We start from the raw sequence: 25,222 nt of genomic DNA on the forward strand, positions 1-25,222 counted from the left end.
ATTGAGTGAGGTTATTTTCCGGACATCACATTCCGAGGGCCCTCACCACCTCTCCGTAGGCTGTCTCGTCGTTGTTGGTAATCAAGCCTACCACTGTGGTGTTGTCTGCAAACTTGGAGGCGTGCATGGCCACACAGTTGTGGGTGAACAGGGAGTGCAGGAGAGGGTTGAGAACGCACCCTTGTAGGGCCCCAGTGTTGAGGATCAGCGGAGTGGAGATGTTGTTTCCTACTGTCGTGTCTTTGGCTATGCCGGATTAAGTGATATGACATGCTATTCTATAAAATAATTTCTCTGTAATTAATATTACCTGATTAAACTAATCATGTAGATGTAATTAACTAGAAGGTTGGGGCACCACGAAATAATGTTTATAGAGCTGTTATCTTCCGAATAAACTCTTAAAGACCTGGTCATCTTTTACCTCAATAGCAGTCAATATTTAATCGCCGCCTTATTCAGTCTCATCTGAAAGTTGTAAATTCTTGGTTATCTTCACGAACCCTGGCTAACAAGTTGAATCAGCAATACAAAATTGTTTTATTTATTTACTAAATACCTAAATAATCACACAGAATTACATCTACACAGAATGGATCATACATTGATTACAAATTATGTCAGAGCCAACATGTCAATTCAAATAGGCTTTTCGGCGAAAGCAAACACTGCTATTATCTGAGGATAGCAACAGAGTAAACAAAGAGAGAGAAGCATATTTCAACCCTGCAGGCGCGACACAAAACGCAGAAATAAAAATATAATTCATGCCTTACCTTTGACGAGCTTCTGTTGTTGGCACTCCAATATGTCCCATAAACATCACAAATGGTCCTTTTGTTCGATTAATTCCGTCTATATATATCCAAAATGTGCATTTATTTGGCGCGTTTGATCCAGAAAAACACCGGTTCCAACTTGTGCAACGTGACTACAAAATATCTCAAAAGTTACCGGTAAACTTTGCCAAAACATTTCAAACTACTTTTGTAATACAACTTTCGGTATTTTTTTACGTAAATAATCGATCAAATTGAAGACGGGATGATCTGTGTTCAATACAGGATTAAAACAACCTGTAGCTAGCTTTCTGGTCACGCGCCTCTAACAAACAGTACACTTCAAGTGACCCTCGTTCAAGATGGCCGTTCTTCTTCATTACACAAAGGGAAAAAACTCAACCAATTTCTAAAGACTGTTGACATCCAGTGGAAGCGATAGGAACTGCAAGAAGGTCAATTACAAATCTGGATTCCCAATGAAAACCATAGCTACCTGGCCGCTTATAACGTTAGCTTTGGGCAACAGGGTTAAGTAGCTGGCTAGCTATTTATTTTCATGAACTGTAGTTCAATTTCAATAGGCGAACAACAATTCCCTACCTAGCTAATACTTACTCACACGGATTCCTAAATCATTGCTAAGAATAATGAAAATGACTGCAGTTTCTACTGATCATTGTTTTCAGGCAGGTTGTATTGGTGCTAGCTAGGTACCAAGCAAGCTAGCTAGCTACCCCAGAAGTTGTGGTCGAACAAATAATGCTTTATTACCAACCCACTATTGTAAACACATTGTTTGTGGCCGTTGTTTGCTTGGTTGCAGACTTTTTTTTTGTACAGCTTTGCCAGTGCTACTGATAGCGTTCTTTAATAGAACTGTGTTATTTGACGTGTCAAATGAAAAGTTTATTTAATGCGTCATAGTGTTATTTGAAATGTATCCTTTTTGACACGCAAAGACCCAAACGGCATTCCATAGTATGTCGTGAAGCTAATAGCAATGACGCTATTATTGTGTAACCGGTAGGGCAATATCTGAAAAATATCGCACTTGGTAGTGTGTACCGGTGCTCGACCAGTCGCGAAAGCCAACCAGTCATGAAAGCCAACATCACCCACGACAGAGAACGGTTGATTGTCAAGGGCAATAAATTCCATTATCTTGGCGTTTCTGGATTTTGCCTTTTGAGTTGTCTCGCTGAATTTTTAAAAACTCTTTCAAATGACTGTTCAACTTGTTGACCGCTCGATCCACACAGCAGACATTGTGGGCTTGGTTAGGAATGCTGTGTTGCACGTGTAGCGCAAAATTACATTATATAGATATGCACGTCAGCTTTGACATCAGTTTTGCACACTGGCGTTAAACTAGACAGGGCCTATACCAATGTAGGCATTTTTAGCTAATATCGTCCAATTCCGATATGTTCACCGATATATCGTGCATCCCTAATTAAAAATGATTTCCCAGTAGCTTGTCGGTTTGATTCATGATGATTGCTAGCTAAGACTTTGAAAGTAAGATGTTGACATGATCAGTCCAATCAAAGCTACTGTACATATAATGTGATTTGATGTAATTTTTTCTCTGGCCAATGAACTTGAGCCTTCTTGGAAGTGCACTTGTAATATAACTCAACGGTCATCCATCTCGGAATTCGAAGATCCCTGAAATCCTGATTTGACCTCCTTCCCAGTTGTCTTGAAAGCACAAGACTTCAGCAGCAGTGCTTGCGCTGTATGACAGATTATTCACTCAAAGGCTCTGTATCTGTATGCTATACGGGTGTGATAAATAAGATACATAACGGATAAAATGTACACGCACTTATTTCATTCCACTCAATTATGCAAAGTAACCTATAGACCAATTTAAGCATGACCAGTCTAATGTATTTACATGGACTGGTATTTCCGTCAATGAATAGGCTGAAAAGCATTATTTTACATGGATTTTTTCTTCTACCTGCGCCAATTTTATTTATTGGCTTTTCTATTTTTTGATAGGACGAAAGCCAGCTATTACCGGGTAATGGATAACTTGTCCCGGAAGTAGTGTGAGAGACATCTCTTAAAGAGATTACATTTTTAACTACACAAGTATCTCTCCTGGACCTAGTTTGTGTCGTAGAAGTAGTGTAAAGAGGACCCTTGCAAATTGAATACCTTATCTCCCTAACATGTAGTGATGCTGATACACTGATGCTGCATCAGTGACGCTGGGATTAATGACTGTTTGTGTCTGTCTGCAGGTATTTGGTGACATCTATCACTTCCGGCACCGTTCTGTGGAGAAGAGGTCTCTGTCGGATCACCGAGGGACGCACGTCCGTCTACAAAAAGAGCCTCAGGTAAGACGCCTTGGGAGGAGGTGTGAGTGTGTGTAGATGTTGGGTGGGTGAGTGTATCAAAGCGGATGAGGAGGTTGAGAGTGAGTGTGCAGCAAGAGCGGGTGGAGGGATGTGAGTGTAGGGGAGGATGGGTTATATCAATAACATGACTTCACCAGCCGCAACAGAGGGTGGGGGTTGGATTGGGCTTGTTGAAAGATGATTCATTAATCTAGAGTCATACTGTAATGCACCTCCCATTAACAACACAGCCAGTGTGAGAGAGGTGAGAGGTGATGGAGGGCAGTATGTGAAAGAGGTTGAGAGTCACTGTACTGTAGCTAGGTTGGATTTGTTAACTTATATTCCATAACATGACTGGCGGAGCCGTTGGTACTACATCACCACCTGTGGAGCGGCCATTAGGCAGGCAGTGGGGGTCAGGGTCGATGCAGAGGGGACCACGGTGAGCTAACAACCACAGGGCAGAGTGCCAGAGACCTGAGCTCTCATTTATCACCTGCTTTTAATGGATGTCTCGGACACCCTACAGCATCTGCCTGGTCTGTTTCCTTTCCCTGCTTTATGTTAGGGCTGGGAGGCGAGAGCATGCTAAACATGCTACTCACATACACACACGTATACAGTGCTTGGCTATACTGTGGTGTCTAATGATCTCATTCTCAAACCACCTCTGAATAGATTAGGTTTCCAGTTTGATTTCTAATGCCTGTCATGTCTGATTTCTCTTCCACTCCTATTGTGTGTATGTAGTGTGTACTGTGGATGTTTGAGTGATGGGGCCCTGTTTAAAAGGTCTGTGATTAAGTGTCGCTGGGGCTGTGTGTAGTTCTCTCCTGGTCTCGTGTTTCCCTCTGTAGCTCTTTGGGCTCTGGCTGTGTTTCCATGGCTGTGAAAGTCGAGCGTTAGTACTGCGGCACAATGAATGTCCTGCCATCTGCAACAGCCGTTCAGAACCGCTCCGCTGTTTGTCACTCAACTTAGCTCAGGTCCAGATGGGAAGATCAGAGAGAGAGAGAGGGCTTGTAACGCAAACTCAGACTCATGTCCAGGAAAAGCTAACATGCACGTGCAGATATGCATACACAGTCACACTCACCACTAGTTCCTCCCCTGACTAACTAATGTTGGTGCTGTTGTGGGCTGGTTCTGCTAATGGGGGCGGCTGGCAGTTCACATGCTGTACAAAACACAGCTTTAAAGGTATGCAGGACCTGCTGATTCAGAGGTACTCTTCCCCTCCCATGTCCAAGAACAGACGTGTGTGATTGAGTATGCTTTCTTATGGGGGTGACTAGGTGTGAATGAGGAAGACCTGTGGTACTAACTGACATCCCCTGGGAACCCACAATTGAAAATCCCCTGTAACTATGGAGTGTCATGGGAAGTCCATTGTGTGTTAAGGGAAGGACTAAGTGCTACTGCAGTCTGCCAGTGGACATCTCCCCTACCCAGCCCTGTTCCTGTAGAGAACCCATGTTTTGGTTTCCCAGCGTTATGGGAGGTCATTCAGCCAGCGAACTGTGTGGCCAAGTCTCGCTGCTGTTTTGTCTTGAGCAGGCGCACGGTGGGAAAGGCGTTGTGTGGCCTATCTCCTCTTACCCTTAGCAGCACAGCACCAAAACAACACTGCTCCCGCCCCAACCCCACTCCTCCCCTCACCACTCAACTGATGGGATTTCCTCTTTCGCCGCCGCTCCATTTCCTGTTGTTGAATTCTATTTCTCCCTGAGCACCTCAAAGAAAGGGGAACCTCCTTGCACCTCCCTCCCTCCTCTGCTCAGGTCAGCCCTGTGGCCCACAGCAGTCACACTGGGGGAGATGGATCTCAAACAAAAGCAGCAATAAACCCTGCTCAAAGACCCACATTACTGTGGACTAAACGGCCAGGGACTCTGCCAAAACGTAGTCTGGCTGACAGACCCCGCTGATCGGGGAGCTAATGCCTGGGCTTGGCCCGGCTGCTCATTCACATCTAATGGTGATGTATTGCTCTAATATTGTGTTGCTGTTGTAAGACCATTGCTGTAGTGAAATTGTGTTAGGCCTAAACGATATACCCATAGAAATGCCATCAATCCAGCCATCAGTATTACCTCAAGTTATTCCTGGTCAGGCCATGTGGTCAGGGAAAACCCCTGGACCTAATCATTTTACAATCCATACAGCTACCTTTACTACAGCAATGTAACACTACAGCCATGCTCTGCCATGGTAATAGTACTCTAGCTGTGGTCGTTGCTTTGGTGTGAGCCTAAGGTTGTGTTTTGTTTGGTTGTGTTCATGTTTGTATATGGAGGAGAAGAGAGCAGGAAGGAAGGCACAGAGACCTGTCTGCTCAGTATCTGCTGGACAGCAGCGTTTAACCAAGCAGCCGGGGTCCTGTATGTGAATGGTCTGGAGCGAGGAGAAAAGCTGTCTCAGATAGCTGGTATCCGGACCCAGTTATAATGCAGATCTTATCTGTTAACTGCTAGCTGTTCCCTCTGTTCTGTTCCACCTCACTCGGTCTGTTTAAGAATTCCCGGAGACTCCCTCTCTGGCTCGCTCCGATTTTCCCCTTTTCAAACATTTGCTTAATTATCTCTGTTTGCGATAGTGAAACTTTGGCAAAGGCCTTTAAGTGTAATTAACATTGGAAACGTCTGTCTTTCTTGACTGAGGATCGGATGGTAATCTGTGGTAAACTTAAACGCAGAGACAAAGTTAACTTCTCTTATTGTGTTGATTTTAAATCATCCATTCAAAATGTTTATTCACTCCCTGTCTCATATGAAAAACACAAGCCTCATTAATGCTGTTTCTGGGGGTGATCCGTTAGGCTAATTTGAAAAGAGCAGTCCTATGGAAAGGATTGGTTGGGCCGTGTGAGTTTTAGCCTTCCCATCCTCAAATCAAATGTTAATGGTCACATACACATGGTTAGCAGATGTTAATGCGAGTGTAGTGAAATGCTTGGGCATCCTCTATGCAGTCAGGCGCTACTTGATAACCCTGTGCATCTTAAGAGAGGGGATTTAGCTACTCTGGGATGCTATCTTTCATGATTGACCTGTTTTAATCAATAACCTCAGAGATACTGACCCCCTCCCCCAGGCTGACGCTGTCTGAGCTTAGCAGACTGTTCATTAACAGTCCAGAACCTCCATTTCTAATCTCATCTCCCCTGGTTGAACTGGATGGAGGTTTTCCATCTGGAACATCAAGGTAACAAACTATCAACAGTGTTCTTTCTGGTTGTATTGTGGTTGGCAGAGTTCATGAAAGCAATGACAGGCTCCATTGGCCAAATGTAGACTGTAAACAGTGTTGCCCTGAGTTACCATAGACTGTTGTTTTCATGGAAAGTGAGTTTCTCCCTAATGTGCTATGTGTGTTCTCAGTACACACACCACATAGTGAGCCCAGTACCGGCAGCTAATCTGCATGCTTGACTGAGTGTGCTTGAGCTGTGATTAAGGGGTCTTGTAGCAGGCCTTGTTAATGCCTTGTTTGCAGGAGAATGAGCCCAGACTGTGGCATGGCACAATTACAGGGGTCCTCTCCCTCCCTCTTTTGGCCCTCTCACACTCCGCATGGCTGACCTAGCCTCATTCTGTGGCCGCCAGTAAATCGCAGAGTAAGAGACTTAACAGTCAGGGGGAAACCATGTTGCTTCTGGCCATGCAATATCACCGTTTCCTTTTTGAACTTTATTTTTGATGTCCCTGGTCGCCTCAGTCGTCATTATTCTGTGGGGAGCTGGTGAGTGTAAAGCTGATGACTGGTCTGTGGGGAGCTGGTGAGTGTAAAGCTGATGACTGGTCTGTGGGGAGCTGGTGAGTGTAAAGCTGATGACTGGTCTGTGGGGAGCTGGTGAGTGTAAAGCTGATGACTGGTCTGTGGGGAGCTGGTGAGTGTAAAGCTGATGACTGGGTGAAGACTGCAGCCTGGATTAGAGATCAATGGAAACTGTTGCTTCCTGACAGGAAGCCACGTGGACTCATGGGTAATGGAGTGAAGTCGGATGGTACATCTCAATAGTCTAACGTAGCTTCCTCATCTCCTTTCCATTGCCTGCACTGACATTAAACTGGGACAGCAAATTCCTGGTAGGCATCCTGTCGTTTGGCTTTCACCTACCTTAGTGTCAGTGCAGAGACGAGGAGACATGGAGGAGAAGCCTCTTGTATTGTGATGCCCCCATAGACTGAACTGGGAGAGTGGTTCAGCCTCCCTAAACCTCTTCTCCTATCCATGTCCCACTATTTAATCTGATATCCCCTGCTGTAGGACACAGACCATCACCCATGTTATCTCTGTTTTCATATTGCTGCTGTCAGTACAGTAGCGCCCCACCCCCAGTCCCCCATTCTTCGTAATGTGTTGACCTTGTGAAGGGGCCACCCACTGTTGAAGCATCTGCTCCAGTGTGATTCTGTACAACTGCCAACCAGCAAGGGCCTTTCAACACTGATTCATGTAAACACGTCCGATTTCTCCCCCCCCCATTTAAAAAAAACAAAAAACAAAAAACTTCTGTACACCAATTATTGGTTGGATGGCAGCGCATAAAGGTGCGTGTTGTGTCGGTAGTAACTTTGGTGTTATTGACGCTCTTGTGGTTTGAGCTGTTGGCAGAGAGGGGGCTTCTGTGGTTCCTGGTTGACCTTCATGCCTGCCTCTCTGTTCTTGCAGCGGTCTCTTGTCTCCCTGCTGCAGCTTCTCGTCCACTTCCCCCTCTGCCTGTGTCCCTTTCAGCCACTCCACTGTACGGGGAGACAGCAGCCCGTAGAGGGGGTGTGACGCAGGGTTGTCGTTGTGTGCAATCTGCCTCTGTCCACACTTTCTGCCGCACGCCGGCTGGAACTCCCAGAGAAGAATTGCTCAAATCACATTTTATTGGTCGCTTACACAGTTTCTATCTCCAACAGCGCAGTAATACCTGGCAAAAATAATAAATAAAACACAACGCACACATAATCCAGAAAAATCCGTCCCTGCTTACTGTTATTACCAGGGCTTTGTGTGGGGAGGCAGAGCACAGCGAGGAGGGAGACTGAGGATAAAGACTGGGTGTCGTAGTGTGTGTGTGTATCCTCCTTTCTATGTTGATGTGTTTTTTGTTTGTTTGTGTGTCTGCGTTTAATGTGATTTTGTGTGTCTGTGTGGCCCCCTATCTGACCTCATCTAGCAGTTGTAATTAGTCTCAGCGCAGGCCGTCGTTAGGCTCGGTCTCTAATGAGGAGCTCCTGAAACGTATGTTAGAACTGCTGTTCCCTTTATCTCTCTCTGCTGTCATCCCGCTCTGCTTGCCGAAACTAGATTTCTCTTTCATTCAGGGGAAACGGTGACCCTCATGTTCCCTCCTGCTCATCGTTATTTCTTATACCCTGTACTAATGGTCTTCCTCTGGTATATTGAGTGCTGTTTTAGCACGGCTACTTCAGTAATGGCCCTCCTCTGGTTGAAATCCCTGTTACTAGTGTAGTAGTGGCGTTCCCATCCGCATATTAGCATGGTGAGCGAGTCTACTTAAAGATGGAATCCGCAGTAGAGGAAACGGTGCCACTGTCTGCCCCACGGCTTTTGTTATTGTTTTTGTTTTGTTGACGAAGTTGATGTGAGGAGTGTCGCCCAATGTGGTCAAAAAATTGCAGTACACATTGCTGCTTCTCACTAGTACACTGTCTAATGAAGGAAAAAAATAACAGTTTGCAATAACTTTTTTGTTGTAGTTTCGCGAAAGAATGTGGTAGTTTCACAATTAAAGATTCCAGCTTTAATGGAGTGCCCAAGCTGAATGTAATCACGTCTCTCTGTTTAATGCCATGACTGATGCCTCTCTGTATCTGTCTGTGTGTGTGTTCCTCAGGTGACGTGGGCAGAACAGCAGGTGGTGAAGAGTAGGAAGAAGAGGGACATCTACACGGAGCCCTCAGACCCCAAGTTTACCCAGCAGTGGTACCTGGTGAGTAGACCTAGTCTGGCTGACGTTTAACAATCTGTATCACTTTATTATCTCTCAATAGGAAGAATGTGTCTCAAATGCGTAGGGAGAGAAATCAATACCCACTCTGTGCTTCATTGCTGTCATAAATAAGCCACAAATGCTTCCTCAGTGTATGGACTGAAATTTCAGAAACATCCTCTTCAGACTACTGCCCATCACTGAAGCCACGGTGTTGTCAGGAGACAGACAGTTCAAACCTCTTCTCAGTTGATCAGTAATTCCTCCCTGTGCTCGGCTGTGTGCAATGTTATGTCTGGATGCACAGGGCTCTATAGAGCCTGTATCTTTATTAAAAGGGAAATGACATAAGAGCCCATTCAGTGGCACAGCAGTGCTCTGTTTGATCGGTCTGCCCATTCTCCAATAACTCAGTGGATAGTTCCCTGTTGGCTGAGTAAAAAAATAAAGTTTACTCTATTCAATAGACTGTATTAATACATGGCGGCCCTTTGTTTGAAGGAGTGGATGCGATTAAGCGTCTTGGTTGATGCAGAATGGACTGCTTAATGACCATGGTCTTTTAGGAGTCCATTATCAGAACGGCATACACATTTGGGTTTCCAGTCTTAAATTGAATTCATCTATTTATTGTATTCCCCAGACAATGGCACAGTCCCCGAACGAGGCAGTGAATACAAATAATGGACTGAAATTAAACCAGTCTCAGTTATTGACTGTATGTATCATCTTAAATGCAAAGTGACGCACTTTGACTTTGAGAAGGTTACACAGTCTGATCCAGTGGTCCATGAAAGAAACGGTGAGATAAACAAGTTGTGATTTCTCTTCACTTTGCTCCACCTTTAATTAGTCTCAAAGAAGGTTCAAGGCAATATAATAGAGTTGATTGTAATTCTCAACAAACAATCATTCCTCGCTTATTCTCCAACACGCTCACGCTGGAGCTGAAGCAAATCCAATTTCGCCCCATGTCCCCGAGCTGTTGTTGGGGGGGCTGACTTCACCAGTGTGACTAGCTACATTTAATTCCCCTCCGGAGTTCACAGCTCTGTCGCACACAGCTCGCTTGCTAACTCTCCAGGCACACTGATTTGACTAAAGCAGTTTACTATCACGCTACAAAGGGAGGCAGGGAACCCAGGGCCCTGCGATGGAGAGGTACAGCTGGTGCTACTTGCGGTTAGTGGGTTTAGTAAGGCTACTGTGGAGTGAGGTACGAGGAGTAGAGAGTATGCAATGAGATGGTTGTGAGGGTGTAAGGAGTGTAGAAAGGGTATTTAGTTTTAGTGGGAGCATGTAGCTGTAGCAAAGGTATAATGTGCATATAACAAGGGTGCAGTCAGGCAAAGCAGTTTTCTAAATGGGGTGCTGCTGTATGAGCGTCTGAGAGCCTAGTCTGAGAGCCTAGTCTGAGAGCCTAGTCTGAGAGCCTAGTCTGAGAGCCTAGTCTGAGAGCCTAGTCTGAGAGTCTAAGAGCCTAGTCTGAGAGTTGAGAGCCTAGTCTGAACCTAGTCTGAGAGTCGTGCAGTAGCCTAGTCTGAGAGCTAGTCTGAGATCTGAGAGCCTAGTCTGGAGAGCCAGTCTGAGAGCCTAGTCTGAGACGTAGTCTGAGGCCTAGTCTGAGACCCTAGTCTGAGAGTCTGAAAGCCTAGTCCGAGAGTCTAGTCAGAGTCTGAGAGCCTAGTCTGAAGTCTATCATAGTCTAGAGTCCATAGTCTGAGAGGCCTAGTCTGAGAGCCTAGTCTGAGAGCAGCCAGTAGTCTGAGAGCTCGGTAGTCTGAGAGCCTAGTCTGAGACAGAGCCTAGTCTGAGAGCCTAGTCTGAGGCCTAGAGCTCGAGTCTGATAGCCTGAGTTGAGAGCCAGTCTGAACCTAGTTTCAGAGTCTGAGCTCTGTCAGAACCTTCTGAGACCTATCGAGAGTATCTGAGAGCCTAGCGAGCCGTCTGAGAGCCGTCAGCAGTCTGAGCCTAGTCAGAGAATCCTAGTCAGAGAGCCTAGTCAGAGACCTAGTCAGAGAGCCTAGTCAGAGAGCCTATGCAGCAGAGCCTAGTCAGAGAGCTAGTCAGAGAGCCTAGTCAGAGAGCCTAGTCAGAGAGCCTAGTCAGAGAGCCTATGTCGAGAGCTAGTCTGAGAGCCTAGTCTGAAGAAGCCTAGTCAGAGAGCCTAGTCAGAGAGCCTATCAGAGAGCCTAGTCAGAAGCCTAGTCAGAGAAGCCTAGTCAGAGAGCCTAGTCAGAGAGCTGTCAGAGAGTCAGAGAGCCTAGTCAGAGAGCCTAGTCAGAGAGCTAGTCGAAGCCTAGTCTGAGAGCCTAGTCTGAGAGCCTAGTCTGAGAGCCTAGTCTGAGAGTCTGAGAGCCTAGTCTGAGAGCCTAGTCTGAGAGCCTAGTCTGCGCCCAGGTGATTCTTGGTTGCAGATAGTATCTGTGTAGTCAGTTTACACTGTGTCTCTATGATAAGGACATGGATAGACTCTGCTGCTACTTCCTCTGCTTATTCTTATGTATGAGCGCAGCTCATATCACTGGTCTGTCCCTCATGGATAAAAAAAATTATAATCTCAAGGCACAGTGTGAGATTTCGAAGGCAGGAAAGTTTGTTCATGTGCCAATATTTAATGCAGTAAGAATGGTCAATTTAGGCATAGGAAAAATACAGAAATACCAATGTCCAAGACCATTACAAGAACCTGGAGAATTTTCAGGGTAATTTCCAGATTTGAGCAGGATTTTCTGAGTGAGATGAATCCACACAGACCAAAGCTTTGGCCATGGATATCTGACACTGAAGGCCTTGGATGAGAGGAAAATAGTAGGACGCTTTTCAGACAGATTACATTAAATTGCGGCAGCATTCTAGAGAAATGGCTTTGAACTGCAAGGCATTAAACATGGTATTTGACCAAAGGTCAAGTATGATGTGGAGAGAATACCAAAAGGCCTGTGTAGAAGTCTCTATACCATTACCCTGCTAGATGGTTGTCCACTAACAGAGACTCTCGGGGTGGCTCTGAGAGATGTATGCTGGGTCTGGTGTGGGACTGATGCTACATGCTGAGTGATGAGTCTGCCTGTCTGCCTGTCTTTGTCTGCCTAGCACCACAGGATGTTGTAAGCCTGTCTGGTGCCACAGGATGCCGTCTGCCTCCCGTGGGGATTTAGTCATTTTCTGTTATGATTGATGTCTAATGCAGTCTGACACATTTCTCACGTAACACACCACCCAAATACTCATCTATATATTTCTGTTTGGAGACGATCGCGGTATATTTTTTCATTTCATTAAAAAAATTATAAACTGGGTGGTTTGAGCCCTGAATGCTGATTGGCTAACAGCCGTGGTATATCAGACCGTCTATCAAAACATGTATTTTTACTGCTCTAATTACGTTGGTAACAAGTTTATAATAGCAATAAGGTACCTCAGGGGTTTGTGGTATATTGCTTAATTTGATGATGCAGAGATATGTTTGATCATTTTCGTCATCTAACATATGTGTCTTGTAATGGCTCTTTAGACTCCATTGACTGTTCTTGGTGTTTTCTACTCCACAGTACAATGCTAATCATCGTGACCTGAATGCTAAAGGTGCATGGGAGCTGGGCTACACTGGGAAGGGAGTGGTGGTGTCCATCCTGGACGATGGTATAGAGAAGAACCACCCAGACCTTATATCAAACTATGTGAGTATCACCATCATATTACTCCTAGCTTCAAGGCTGGGGCTGCTGCATCTCAATAGTTTAAGGTGGCTTCCTTTCCATGATCCATGTTGATGAGGAGAGGAGGCCATTTTGGACTATTGGTATTCACCCCTAGACTTTTACTCTTACCCCTCTTATCATAGATGAGTGATTCTGATTGTCTCTGTCTGTCTATAGGACCCAGACGCCAGCTATGATGTGAACGACGGAGATCCAGACCCTCAGCCACGATACACACAACTCAACGACAACCGGTAAGACCCTGATTTTAAAAAGACACTGTTTCAGTGGCAGCAGAATTTGATCTCACCGTGCCTAACTTGATTCTTTATACAAATCTACCATTGACGTCAATGCATGATTAACATGGAAATACGCGTCACGTCGTGTGCCCATGCCACATTATGATTCAGTTCTGAGAGAAGAGACGTGTAGGATGGTTCTTATATTAGGCAATACTTAACGCATCACACGGGAAACGTCACGCCTCTACATGAATAGGCTGATTCATTGTGGTGTCCTCATAAAAATACTGTCATTTCTCATGCAATCAGATGGGTGTGTGGTTCTATTGGAGAGAGACAGAGGAAGGGATCTGGAATAGCTGGTGGGGTAATGGAGTGAGTTATGGGGACCGTCACTCTGGCTTGGGTCCAGGTCTGTCAGCTGTTAGAGCAGAGTTTCTCTGAGTGAAAAGAGAGAGACATGCACTCAATGAATGTGTTGAATGTGACAGTTGAGTTATTTTAATAAGCCGGGAGACAGATTGAAGTAGTAGACTCTTAGAGGGTCGGAGAACATCTCAATGGGTTTTGGGTCTCCCCCCAATCGAGAGCAAACGCATGTGCTTTAGCGTCTTAAATCACCCAGCTGCTACCAGGGCATTTCTGTGGCCTAGTTAAGTGGAGTAAATCTCCTGGGATTAAGTGAATTTGTGAAGAAAGCAGCTTTACTGCAGTGGCCTGAGCAGATAGCATTAAGACTTGTTTACTACCACCCCTGATGTCTTCCCTGCTGCCCTGAATTGATCGAATTAATTTCATCAGCGTTAACGAATACAACAAATCTCCGGGCTCTGGAAAGGCCTGCTCCTCTCGTTCTGCTCCCCTACATGCTTCCCCTTTCTGACTTAAATTTGTGATTTTCTGTAATCTGCTGTTTTCGGGCTGCTAGCCAAATACCCTTTTTTTTAATCTTGAGGCTAACCATGCTTGGTGATGACAGGCAAAGAGGGTTATAGTTAGACGCTAGTGGAAATCAAAGGTCTCCAGCTGAGACTGCATGGGTCTGGAGCAGGCACTGTCCACATGGAGGCCAGACTGGTGTAAGGAGAGATGGAGATGGCCTCAAGTAAAACGACAGTGCATACATTACTTCCTACACTAGTGTGTATAGCCATAGGTCTTGAGCCTCCTGCTGTCAAGGCGAGAAAGTGAAACGGCGGAGTAAGAGCTAACGCCAATGGAGCTCTGCCACTTACCACACACATGCGTACACACACACACAGAGCCATCCATTATGATTCCTCCAGCATACACACAGAGCCATACATTATGATTCCTCCAGCATACACACAGAGCCATACATTATTATTCCCCCAGCATACACACAGCCAACAGACAGTTGATTCCCCTATCCCCCACACACAGTGCAGTAAATGCCTTTGGACTGAGAATCCTCCTGGCTTGTACTCTCCCCCCTGCCTAGCTCACCCCAGCCCTTATCTCCGGCCGCCCAGCTTTGCCTCGCTTCCCCGTGGCAGGACTGAGGTGTGTGTAACTGCGTGGGGTTGGTGTAGGCGTGTGTGTAAACACCCTGTGGGCAGGCTGGAGCTCTGTAAGGCTGTGTAAGGGTCTGTTCCCTGCAGAAAGCCCAGCTCTGTTCACCTCCATAAAGCTCCCTTTCTTCCCCTGCGTGAGGAACGCTCCTCTGCAGCAATGTGGCCATTCAGCCCTGTATTTGTCCAAGTCAACATGTGATCTGGCCCTGTGGCTCTGCAGCCATACTGTCTTAGACCAGGATGCTCAGTCTCTCTAGGGGGCTCTGCTGCGAGCTAAAATTGGAATTGAGGGGGTTTTCTTTTTATGTATTGAATGTTTCCCAAAATGCCCATCCTCCGCTGGGAGTGGCAGGCTTTAAAGCTAGGTCTAGCGCAGGATAATCTCCATAAGATTTGAACTGAGGTTCTCTTGTAATTGATTTTGCCCACGGAGGCTTTTCTGTTATTTGAGGTATTTTGGTAAAGCAGTGGGAAGTAGACTTGAGATTTTTTTTTTTAAATGTCCTGGAGGAAGTTGATTTTATCACGCGGTGCTGTAACTGCTGTACTATGGCTGATATCATGTTATTCATATTTTAATTAAAAAGAGCCAGGGAGTTTGAATCGTGCATTACATTAAGTTGGCTTGCTGCAAGATACCATCAAGGACAAGAAACTTTGATTAACTGTACTGTAGTTGTACCCACACACACAGTAATGTAGCTGTATATTGGGTGAACATTGGGGATATTGCTGGTAGCAGTAAGTGTTGGTGATCATCATCTGACCACCTTTTCTCCAGGGTGCCAGCACTCTGTCTGTTAGTGCAAGACAGAAAGACCTCTTGCTTTGAAACAGCAGGCATGTGTGTTTGTGTGTAGTCTTTGCTTTCAGTTTCCGCTGTATCACTGTCACATGTCAGGTTGTGTGCACACAGCTTGAAATGTTTAGTACATACACATGTTTGTGTCTGTGCCAAGGCTGCAGGGGCCAAGGAAAATAGTTCAATTGATGTTATAAGTTTGCGTTCTGACTTATCAAATGCTGCTATCAGTTAGAGGAGGAGAACGCTTGTTCTTCATTACAGCCCTTCATTTCTTTGGAACATTAAATCCCTCTTCCTAATGTGACCGGTCGTCAGTGTTGGGAGGAAGGCTCTATTTATCAGGAGCACTCCACAGAACAACCCAGGTTGATTCATTTGACATTGTCTCAGATTAGTTACACAAGATGTTTGCTTTGTATTCCCCCTCTGCCTCTGTTCCATAAACACTGAGAGACCTTTTGTCCTGTAGGTCAACTCATTAGTCAGCTGATTAAGTAGGAGCGGGGCCAGAGCAGTTGTTCAGATTTACCGCAGGCTAATGATCAGCTGGGGCCACTGGCCCAGTCTCAGAGAGCACAAATGACTTTCTTCTCAGTAATTAATTTAGGTTAGGAAAAACAGTGAGTGGAAGGAGCGCCTTGTCAAGCTATCAATAGCCCAATATGGCATCTGAGAGTGAAGAGCTCTCACACAAAGACAGGCTACTCAAATGGAACCCTATTCCCTATGTAGTGCACTGCTTTTGGCATCATTAAAAAGTAGTGCACTATGGGTAATAGGGTGTCATTTTGGATTTTGAACCAGGACTTCCGTGGACTGGACGGTATTTTACAGCTTCCAATTGTACCTGCCTTAGGAAGTTTCATCATGTTACGCAACGATAATAGGTCTAACGTTATGTATGACCTGAAAGGACATAATGGCTGTTAGCACTGTGTTTCTGCTCTGTAGGAAACCTCTAAAGTTCCACCTGTAGTTTTTCCAACATAAAAATATTTGTCTCGTTAATCTCTTTTCTTATAACAGTTGGCTTCGTTTGAAATATTGTCTTTATGGAAGTTCCACCTGTGGTTTCCCCATCGTATAAACATTTATTATGCTAATGTTAAGACCTTTCAGGAGGCAGCTGGTTGCCATGGGGATGTGAGCACCAAATTGGCTGAGTCATCCCAAAAGTTCATCAAACTGTAGCCGTATGGTTTCAGCACTCCAGTTCCACACCAGTATGGGAGCGATGTTCTATCGAAACTGATAACTATGCAATATGAGTTCCAGCTAAGGAGAAAGCCAAGTCAGCATTCTCACAGCACAATGATAATGTTGTTTTAGCTTACCATGGAAATCAGCTTTCCTGTTTTATTTTAATATGCCCTTTGATTAAGTTAGTCCAAACTTCTGGGAGGTTTGTCTCGTTCCTCTCCTACTTTATCATTCCAACACCGTCTACAGTATCCTATCCTCAGTTTACCTTTATGTATTACTTTCTGGCCAGCTCAGTTAAATTGGCTTTGTCAGTGGTGTTAAGACTGGCGATGGAGATGGCCGTATCTCTGCTCCAGTAGTTCTGGTCAGGCTGACTTGCCAGCTCCTCAGGGACCAGCCTCATTTCCTGCTCAACTGCATCCCATATGAAGGAAGGAAGGAAGGATGTAGTTGCCCCTTCACACTGAGCGTAAGTTCTTTTTTTCGTTTTCCCCCTGCGGGTGAGGTTTTGGGCATGGTAAGCTCATCCTAGATCCATACCTAATGGTAAATTCTGCCAGGAGGAACGGCCAGCTAGCGGTCTGACGGAGATAGATTATTTGACCTACTGCAGTTGTCAATTGAAGCAAGGACAAAGACAATTGACCCAACGTCATTACATAAAAGTAAAATTAGCACTTGGTCTAATTCAATGTCAGTTTTGAATTCTAGCCTAGGATTAGGGGAGCTGATCCAAGATTTGTGCCCATCTTCCAGACTACAGTAGAGCAATTACTCAGAGTTAGTCTAATGTTTCAACGTGACTTTGGTGAGGTATTACCCTATGGGTGTATCGGAGTGCCTGGACACTGCCTGCCTGCTTTTAGTTGAGTCAGTGTTTAAGAATCTTCGAGTAGAAGGTGTTTCCTCCACACAGTGATGTGATGCAAGTAGGGCTGTCTGTTCTTTGAATGAATGCTAATCTAATGGTTGGCTTTGGGCTGGCAGCCAGCTGTAGCTGTGTGTAAGTCTGAGTCTTCTCTCCAGACGTGTGTCTGTGATCAGATAATGCCTGTTGTGTTCAACTCATTGACATGGCTTTTTGTTGCTCTTATCCCTCTAGATAAATATCACTTTTGTGTAGAGGCTACAGAGCATTGTTACACAATTAGTCAAAGATTCAGAGGATATTATAAAGGCTGTGAATAGAGTTTTGGCTCCCGCAACTCTTGAAAACCTAAGGATCCGGATCCCGTTCTGCGCATGTGTTATTTTACGCGCACAGTTTTCTATGTTGCTGCTGCCGCCATTCACATTTCTCTCTTTTACTCATCCTCTTCTGAACCATGGTGATAGCCTCTGCCTCATAGTTTTGAACAGCTGAAATAAAAACCCTGCAGCGATTTGAATGAACATTCAAGGCCATTAGGAAGGCTACAACCTTCTGTCTGTTGTAACGGATATTACAGTTCCACAAGCAGGACGCAGTCCCTACACATTGCATTGGAGCAAAAACAAGTAGCATTTTGTGTGATGATGTAGGCTAATCTTTGTAGTTGCTGCCATATTGTAGCCACAAGCCAGAGTTGCTGAAAAAGAACACTACTACTTTGACTGCCTGTCTGCCTCCTGCTTAGCCGATGTTGGCAATGATGACGAAACGGGAACATTAAAATCGCTAATTCGACTGCGTGTCTGTGTCTTGCTTGTGTTTGATATGCTGCCTAAATGGCTGCATGTAACTCCCCACTTGAGTTTTGCAATCGGCCAAAAAGCAATCTACAAGTTTGTACGAACATGTTGATCATTTATTTTGTGTACAAAGCATATAGCTGCATGTAGCCTAACTCCCCTACTGAAAACAGAGTATGAAATCACTCTTATGCTTAATAACCTACTGAGGCATGGAATGCAGTAGTTGGAACATGTCCTTTGTGTACCACATGAAGTTTGTAGGATAACGCCAGACAAAGGCGTTCATCGCTGATCAAGGAGATGGAAGCGGCATTAGAGCACTGAGCAGCAGCGACCTTATAAAGAAATCCAGCACATAAGCAGAGATCTCTAGCCACAGAAAATCCGGAACCGTAGCCACTATTTTTAACCTCAAATATGAGACCGTGTGTGTGTGTGACAGACAGACAGACAGAGATTATAAAAATTGTTATTCAACATGCCTGTAACAGATGGTCCAGGGATTGGATCAGAGCTGATCTCATTACGAACAGTAACCGTTGAATAAAACTGAAGGGATAACTATAATCTGTTACTGATGATGCACCTCCTCTCTACATACTGTAGTTTATCATACCAGCACGGTGCGAGTCTTTATGTTGAACGTGAGTGTCAGTGTATTCTTTCATGAAATATAAGATGGAGGCCGACCCACTCACATGAATCAGTGTCTGATCCCAGGCAAGTACATTTAGTTCATCTATATTATATATCATTGATGGTTGTTTTATGGAAGGCGTTTTAACTGCACACTTTACAGCAGTAATATAAAGTAGAGTTAAACTTTCTGTCCTCTGGACTGTGACTGATGGTAAGTGAGTCTGCCAGTGTGTCAGGGGGATATTAAGGCTCTGTGATGTTAATTTATCTCACTGTGACTTGATGAAAGATGCCCTCCTCCCCTGTGTGAGTGAGAGACGTCACTTTGTTCTGCCAGAGTGGAGCGCAGTGTGTTTTGATAGGCCAATTCATCTGAGYCCCCTCGTATAGCCTACACCAGAGCTCTGCTCAGTRACAACCTCTGTAACCACACCACAAGGTTGGGTTCAATCCCATGTCAATGCCAGGCTGAGGCAATGCAGGAAATCGAATCAATTGAAATTCAATTTGGCGGCAGGTAGGCTAGTGGTTATGAGCATTGGGCTAGTAACCGAAAGGTCACTGGTTTGAATCCCGAGCTGGCTAGGTGAAACATCTGTCAGCGTCTGCTAAATGACTAAAATGTCAAATTTAAACCGATCATTGTCATAGAAAATCTTGGGAATGTGCTGTTTGTTTGTGTGCTTCCATTGCATCAGGAAATTAGTTGGAAGTGACCTTGACTCTGGCCAGCTGGTTGAACCCCCAGTGGTTATTTGGCTGGAAGCCTGGAACATAATATTAAGTCAAAACAATCATCCAAAACACATAATCAAATTTGAAGTTTTGTATTGGCCTAGTCAAAGTGCAGACCTAATCCCAATATGACAGGACTTGAAACAAGCAGATCATGCTTGAAAACCCATAGATGTCGCTGAGTTAAAGTAGTTCTGCATGCAAGAGTGTGCCTAAATTCCTCTACATCGATGTGAGAGACTGATCAACAACTACAGGAAGCATTTGGTTGCAGCGGTGGCACAACCAGTTAGAGTGTAAGGGGGCAATTACATCGGAGCATGGACTCTACAAGGTATCGAAAGCTTTCCACAGCAATGCTGGCCCATGTTGACACTGCTTCCCACAATTGTGTCAAGTTGGCTGGATGTCCTTTGGGTGGTGGACCATTCTTGATATTCACAGGAAACTGTTGTGTGAAACCCAGCAGTTTTGCAGTTCTTGACACAAACCGGTATGCCTGGCACCTACTGCCATAACCCATTCCAAGGCACTTAAATCTTTTGTCTTGCCCATTCACCCTCTGAATGGCACACATACACAATCCATGTCTCAATTGTCTCATGGCTTAAACATCTTTCTTTAACTCTCAGGGATAGGCGTCACGCTAGCGGAACAACTTTCGGTGAAACAGGAGGGCGCGCAATTCTAATACATTTTAAACATTTAGGAACATAAGTGTCTTTATATCGGTTAAAAGCTTAAATTCTTGTTAATCTAACTGCACTGTCCGATTTACAATAGGCTTTACAGCGAAAGCATGCCATGCGATTGTTTGAGGACGGCGCCCCACATCAAAATATTTTTCCACCAGCACAGGTTTCATAAATTCACAAAATTAAATATTCACCTACTTAAAAAAAAATCTTCCTCTGATTTGTCATCCAACGGGTCCCAGCTACAACATGTAGTTTAGTTTTGTTAGATCGAATCCTTCTTTATATCCCAAAAAGTCTGTTTAGTTGGCGCCATCGATTTGAGTAATCCACTCGTTCAACATGCAGAGAAAGGAATCCAAAAAGCTACTGCTAAACTTTGTTAAAACGAGTCAAAATACGTTTCTCATATTTCATAAGGAAAGAAGTATGTTCAATAGGAAAAAGATATTAGCAGGTGCTCGTCCTCGCGCACATAGACTGATTTCCAAGTCTGTATCCCAGTACTAAAACTCATAATTCTTCCCCGTTTGGGAAGAAACAAGCCTGAAACCTTGAACAAAGACTACTGACATCCAGTGGAAACCATAGGAATTGCGTACTGGGAGCTAGATTACTTTTATCCCTATACGTTCGATTGGAAGAGCATGCGTTCTCAAAAAGTTTATTCTGGTTGGTTTTTCTTTGTATTCTCTCCTACCATATCTATTGTGTTACAGTCTTCCTACATTATTTTAACATTTCTACAAACTTCAGAGTTTTCTTTCCAATGGTACCAATTATATGCATATCCTGGCTTCAGGGCCTGAGCAACAGGCAGTTTACTTTAGGCACGTCAGTCAGGCGGAAATTGAGAATAATAGACCTTAGCCTGAATTAACCTGTCTCCACTTCATCTACACTGGTTGAAGTGGATTTAACACAATTCATTAATAAGGCATCATAGCTTTCAGCTGAATTCACCTGGTCAGTCTGTCAGTGTACATTCCTCATTAAAGAAGACTTCACAAACCATTTCTTCAGCAGTTCCAGCACCTCCAAAAGCCCACTTTCACCCTAGACCAGACTGGATGACCGTGGCATGTTTGCTTTGTTCCCTCTCCATTGGAGCAGCAACCCACAGTCTGTAAAGGCCCACTCACTCGCAGGATGTGATTGACTGGGCTGCTGACCCAACCAGTTATGTCCTCCACATTCTCTGAATGAGGAGGCCAGATAAGCACATTGTGTGGCTCTGAGATGGACTGCTGCTCTGCTGCGTTGCTGGCCAGTCGACTTGCCACCATTGTGTGATTCCTGACCCTGAGATGTCTTGCAACATGAGAGACACCAAATGGTCTCTCCTGAATCATTTTCAACCTTTTTAGATATGTTCATACGCCTTTAGTTGTGCAAATGGATCAAAATGCCCTTGTCCTGAAAGAACATTTTGCATCAAAAGGATCGCACGTCTTGGTTTCTGGAAGATGTTCAGATTGGGATATTTTCAGCGTCCTTTAATTTTACCCTAGCAACATCACATGCCAGAAGAACGTGTCAGATCGATCTAGGTGGATATGTATTTGTCAGAGGCAGATGTGACTGGGCTCAAGACGGACTGGTGTTATAAGCTTGGGCTTGCCCTACATCCTTTCAGACATCTGAGCTGTGCCTTATCTGCTGCATCGCTGGCCTGCTTTCCTACCGCTACAAAGGGATGGATCACTTACAAACACTGCCTGGACAGATTAACATACCTGCCCTGGTATGAAAGTGGAGATTAAGTTCATTGCCAATCTTCCATTGTCAGTTCACACTGATAGCGGTGTACTAGCTGCCAGACTACATGTGTGTGTGTGTGTGTTTTCACTTACCTTTGTCGTGTGTGTGAGAGAGAGTCGTTCTTTAGATGTGTTCTTTGAATTTTCTTTGAATTACTTCTACACCTTCTACCCTTCACCATTCAAGCATGTTGTTAAAAGGGCCTCTGGTCCTGCAGTTAAGCCAGGTTCCATGACACTTGTTAGTGGGACATTGAGCACTCGGGTAACTCTGACATTAATCTTTGACTCGCAGCTCATAGCCGCGTCTAAAGAGATCTCCGATGGATTGGTTGATCCACTGCCACAGTGCAGCGCTCTCTGATCCTCTTGTTTAACAGGGCCTGGTCTTCGCCCTGTGGGTTTAATGAAGGGAATACATTAGCCTAGCCTAACGCCCATCAGTCAGGCCTGGATAAATGAGGTTAAAGTGTTGCGGAGGTTGTTTGAGTACAGCTGACCCCCCAGAATTAAATGGCAGTTACAAGACGTCCCACTATAAGACAGGTACTGGAGGCATTTAAGTCCCTTTCATATTCTTTAATTGCTCATCGAGGGCCATGGCTAACAGCTTTCATATGCTGCTGCTTTCATAGAGCTCTGGTGGCTCAGTCTGTGTTCCATAGAGCCACATGCTGAGACCACATGCAAGTTATCAATGGAGGGTGTCAGTCTCTCTCAGCCCACTGGGGTATTTCCCGTGGGCTATGATAGAACACCATAGTACTGGTTTATTTACTCACCCTGAATGAGAGCCTGCTGGCTGGGCTGCTTTCCTTGGCAGTGGAGCTGCTCTCTGCTGATCTGGTGTATCCTACTCCTGGCATTATCCGCTCCCACTGATTGTCCTGGGGAGCTGATGATTTGGAGGACGTTTAGTATCCGTGTCCATCCGGTGGAGCAGAGTGAGCGGAGGAATGAACCTGACTGGAATGTGGTGGTCCACATTCTCCACCGATCCCCTACAGTGCTGAGAGATCAAACCGGAGAGGCACAGACCCAATGAAAAGTCCTTTTGTGGAAATGGCAAATCTAATTTGTTTCCCCCACCGTAAGATGGTAGCATGTCAGTTCATTTTGCCTTTCCTTGCTGCCGGCAGGCCCTGCGGCCCCAGACTCAAGGTCAGGCCTGCTGGAAGGGAACAGTCTAGTGTTTCATGACCCTCGCTCACTGACTGACTGTTTTTCTCTGGGCTACAGCTGAGTCGGAACAGCTGAGAGGCAGCCAGAGCCAAGGACTTGTCTACATGAGTTTGTTTTTTGTCGATGGCCATCTTAGACCACAGTATCACAGGGAGTGCATTCCTACACAACCTCCTGAATCTGTTAATTTACTCTCTCCAGGAGCTCCATTCATAGATAATGCACACTGCCTGGAGACAATTATGTAGTTTGTAGCTAATGTACACTGTGTTTATATGGGTAAATCACATCAAGATGAGGACTTATATTCTCTCCTTCCCCCCCTGTTCTCTCTCTCGTTCATTCGCTCTCTCTCATTCATTCGCTCTCTCTCTCACTCTTGCTCGTTTTCTCTCTCTCTGTCGTTCTTTGTCTTTCTCTCTCTCTTTCCCTCCCTCCCTCTCTCCGCCTCTTTCTCCCTCCAGGCATGGGACTCGTTGTGCAGGTGAGGTGGCAGCGATGGCCAACAATGGGATCTGTGGAGTCGGGGTGGCTTACAACGCCAAGATTGGAGGTACAGTACCATAGAACAGAGGGCGATTGATGTCATCTCTCTGTTTCTCCTCCATTTTATCTTTCAATTCTTCACGTTTTCTGACTGCTAAGACAGCTGAAATACGCATGTGTGCTGCCTCCGTACTATCCTGAGCTCAGTTTGAGCAGGAGTTGCTCAAGGATAACTCTTCCTCCTCCACTTCTCGCCCGAGATGACAGTGAGGCTCTATGAACATTAGGTGTGTGTGATAATCTGTGTGCAGCGTGGCTCCTCTGAGCCCATGCCTCAGTGTAAGCGTGTGTAATCCCTTTAATTAGAGCCATCTCTTTTATCCAGTCAGTTCATGCTCTCATCTCATTACCCCTCTGCATGTTTTATCTCTCCATGCCGCTGCATGTTTCCAGCTGTCACAGCCTGGCTAAATCCAACTCATAGTTTTAGTCCTTATTGGTCACATCCAATAGCTGCCTGCCGCCACTTCTCTACTGTCTCATTTAAACCATGAACACACATACAAGTCTTATTCGGTTAGTTGAAAAATGAAGTCTGCAGAAGTTTTAACAGTGTGTGCCTCCTGCATTCAGCCTCTTCAGCACGACTACTTCCTTTATTAAGGTAGACTCCACACTGGGCAGTGATTAAACAGTCTGCCTTGGAACCTGAGTGTTAATGAGATGGTTAATGAGCAGCAGCTTCTGCTCACCTTCCCCACTCAGAGGACAGAAACTTTCTGACCAACCACAGTCCTTCCAAGACTGCAGCAAGGGTGCCCTGTCAGGCGTAAAGGAGAGTGAAGCAGAGGAACAGCAGGCTGTGTGTGTGTGTGTGTGTGTGTGTGTGTGTGTGTGTGTGACCTACCCGCAGGCTTGGCCCAGTCCGGCAGCTGCCTGTTAATAAGTGAGTAGAAATACCCACTTCTAGAAATAAATATTTGTTTATTTTTTATTTAACCAGGTAGGCTAGTTGAGAACAAGTTCTCATTTACAACTGCGACCTGGTCAGGATAAATCAAAGCAGTGCAACAAAAACAACAACATAGAGTTACACATGGAATAAACAAACAGAGTCAATAATACAGTAGAAAAAGTCTATATACAAATGAGGTAGGATAACGGCGGTAAGGCAATAAATAGGCCATAGTGGCGAAATAATTACAATATAGCAATTAAACACTGGAGTGATAGATGTGCAGAAGATGAGTGTACAAGTAGAGATACTGGGGTGCAAAGGAGCAAAAATAATAATAATATGGGGATGAGGTAGTTGGATGGGCTATTTACTAAGCTGGTGCTTAACCTGTCTAGCCCCCGGGTTCCGCCACATTCCACTGAAAAGGCAGCGGGCGAAATTCAAAAAATATTTTTTTGAAATATTTAACTTTCACACATTAACAAGTCCAATACAGCAAATGAAAGATAAACATCTTG

At 45.0% G+C, this 25,222-nt stretch overlaps 1 protein-coding gene across 2 annotated transcripts in view; it reads left to right on the forward strand.

The window, feature by feature from the left end:
- LOC111969435 (furin-1) overlaps nt 1-25,222 on the forward strand; it is a 98,093-nt gene that overhangs the window by 51,651 nt on the left and 21,220 nt on the right. For both annotated transcript variants that reach the window (XM_023995587.2, XM_023995586.2), the window contains exons 3-7: nt 3,035-3,133; nt 8,988-9,083; nt 12,638-12,766; nt 12,965-13,041; nt 23,725-23,813. In XM_023995587.2, the coding sequence (XP_023851355.1) occupies nt 3,035-3,133; nt 8,988-9,083; nt 12,638-12,766; nt 12,965-13,041; nt 23,725-23,813 (490 nt within the window). The remainder of the gene's footprint in view (nt 1-3,034; nt 3,134-8,987; nt 9,084-12,637; nt 12,767-12,964; nt 13,042-23,724; nt 23,814-25,222) is intronic.

This window comes from Salvelinus sp. IW2-2015, linkage group LG10 (genome assembly GCF_002910315.2).
Source record: "Salvelinus sp. IW2-2015 linkage group LG10, ASM291031v2, whole genome shotgun sequence".
Lineage (NCBI taxonomy): Eukaryota > Metazoa > Chordata > Actinopteri > Salmoniformes > Salmonidae > Salvelinus > Salvelinus sp. IW2-2015.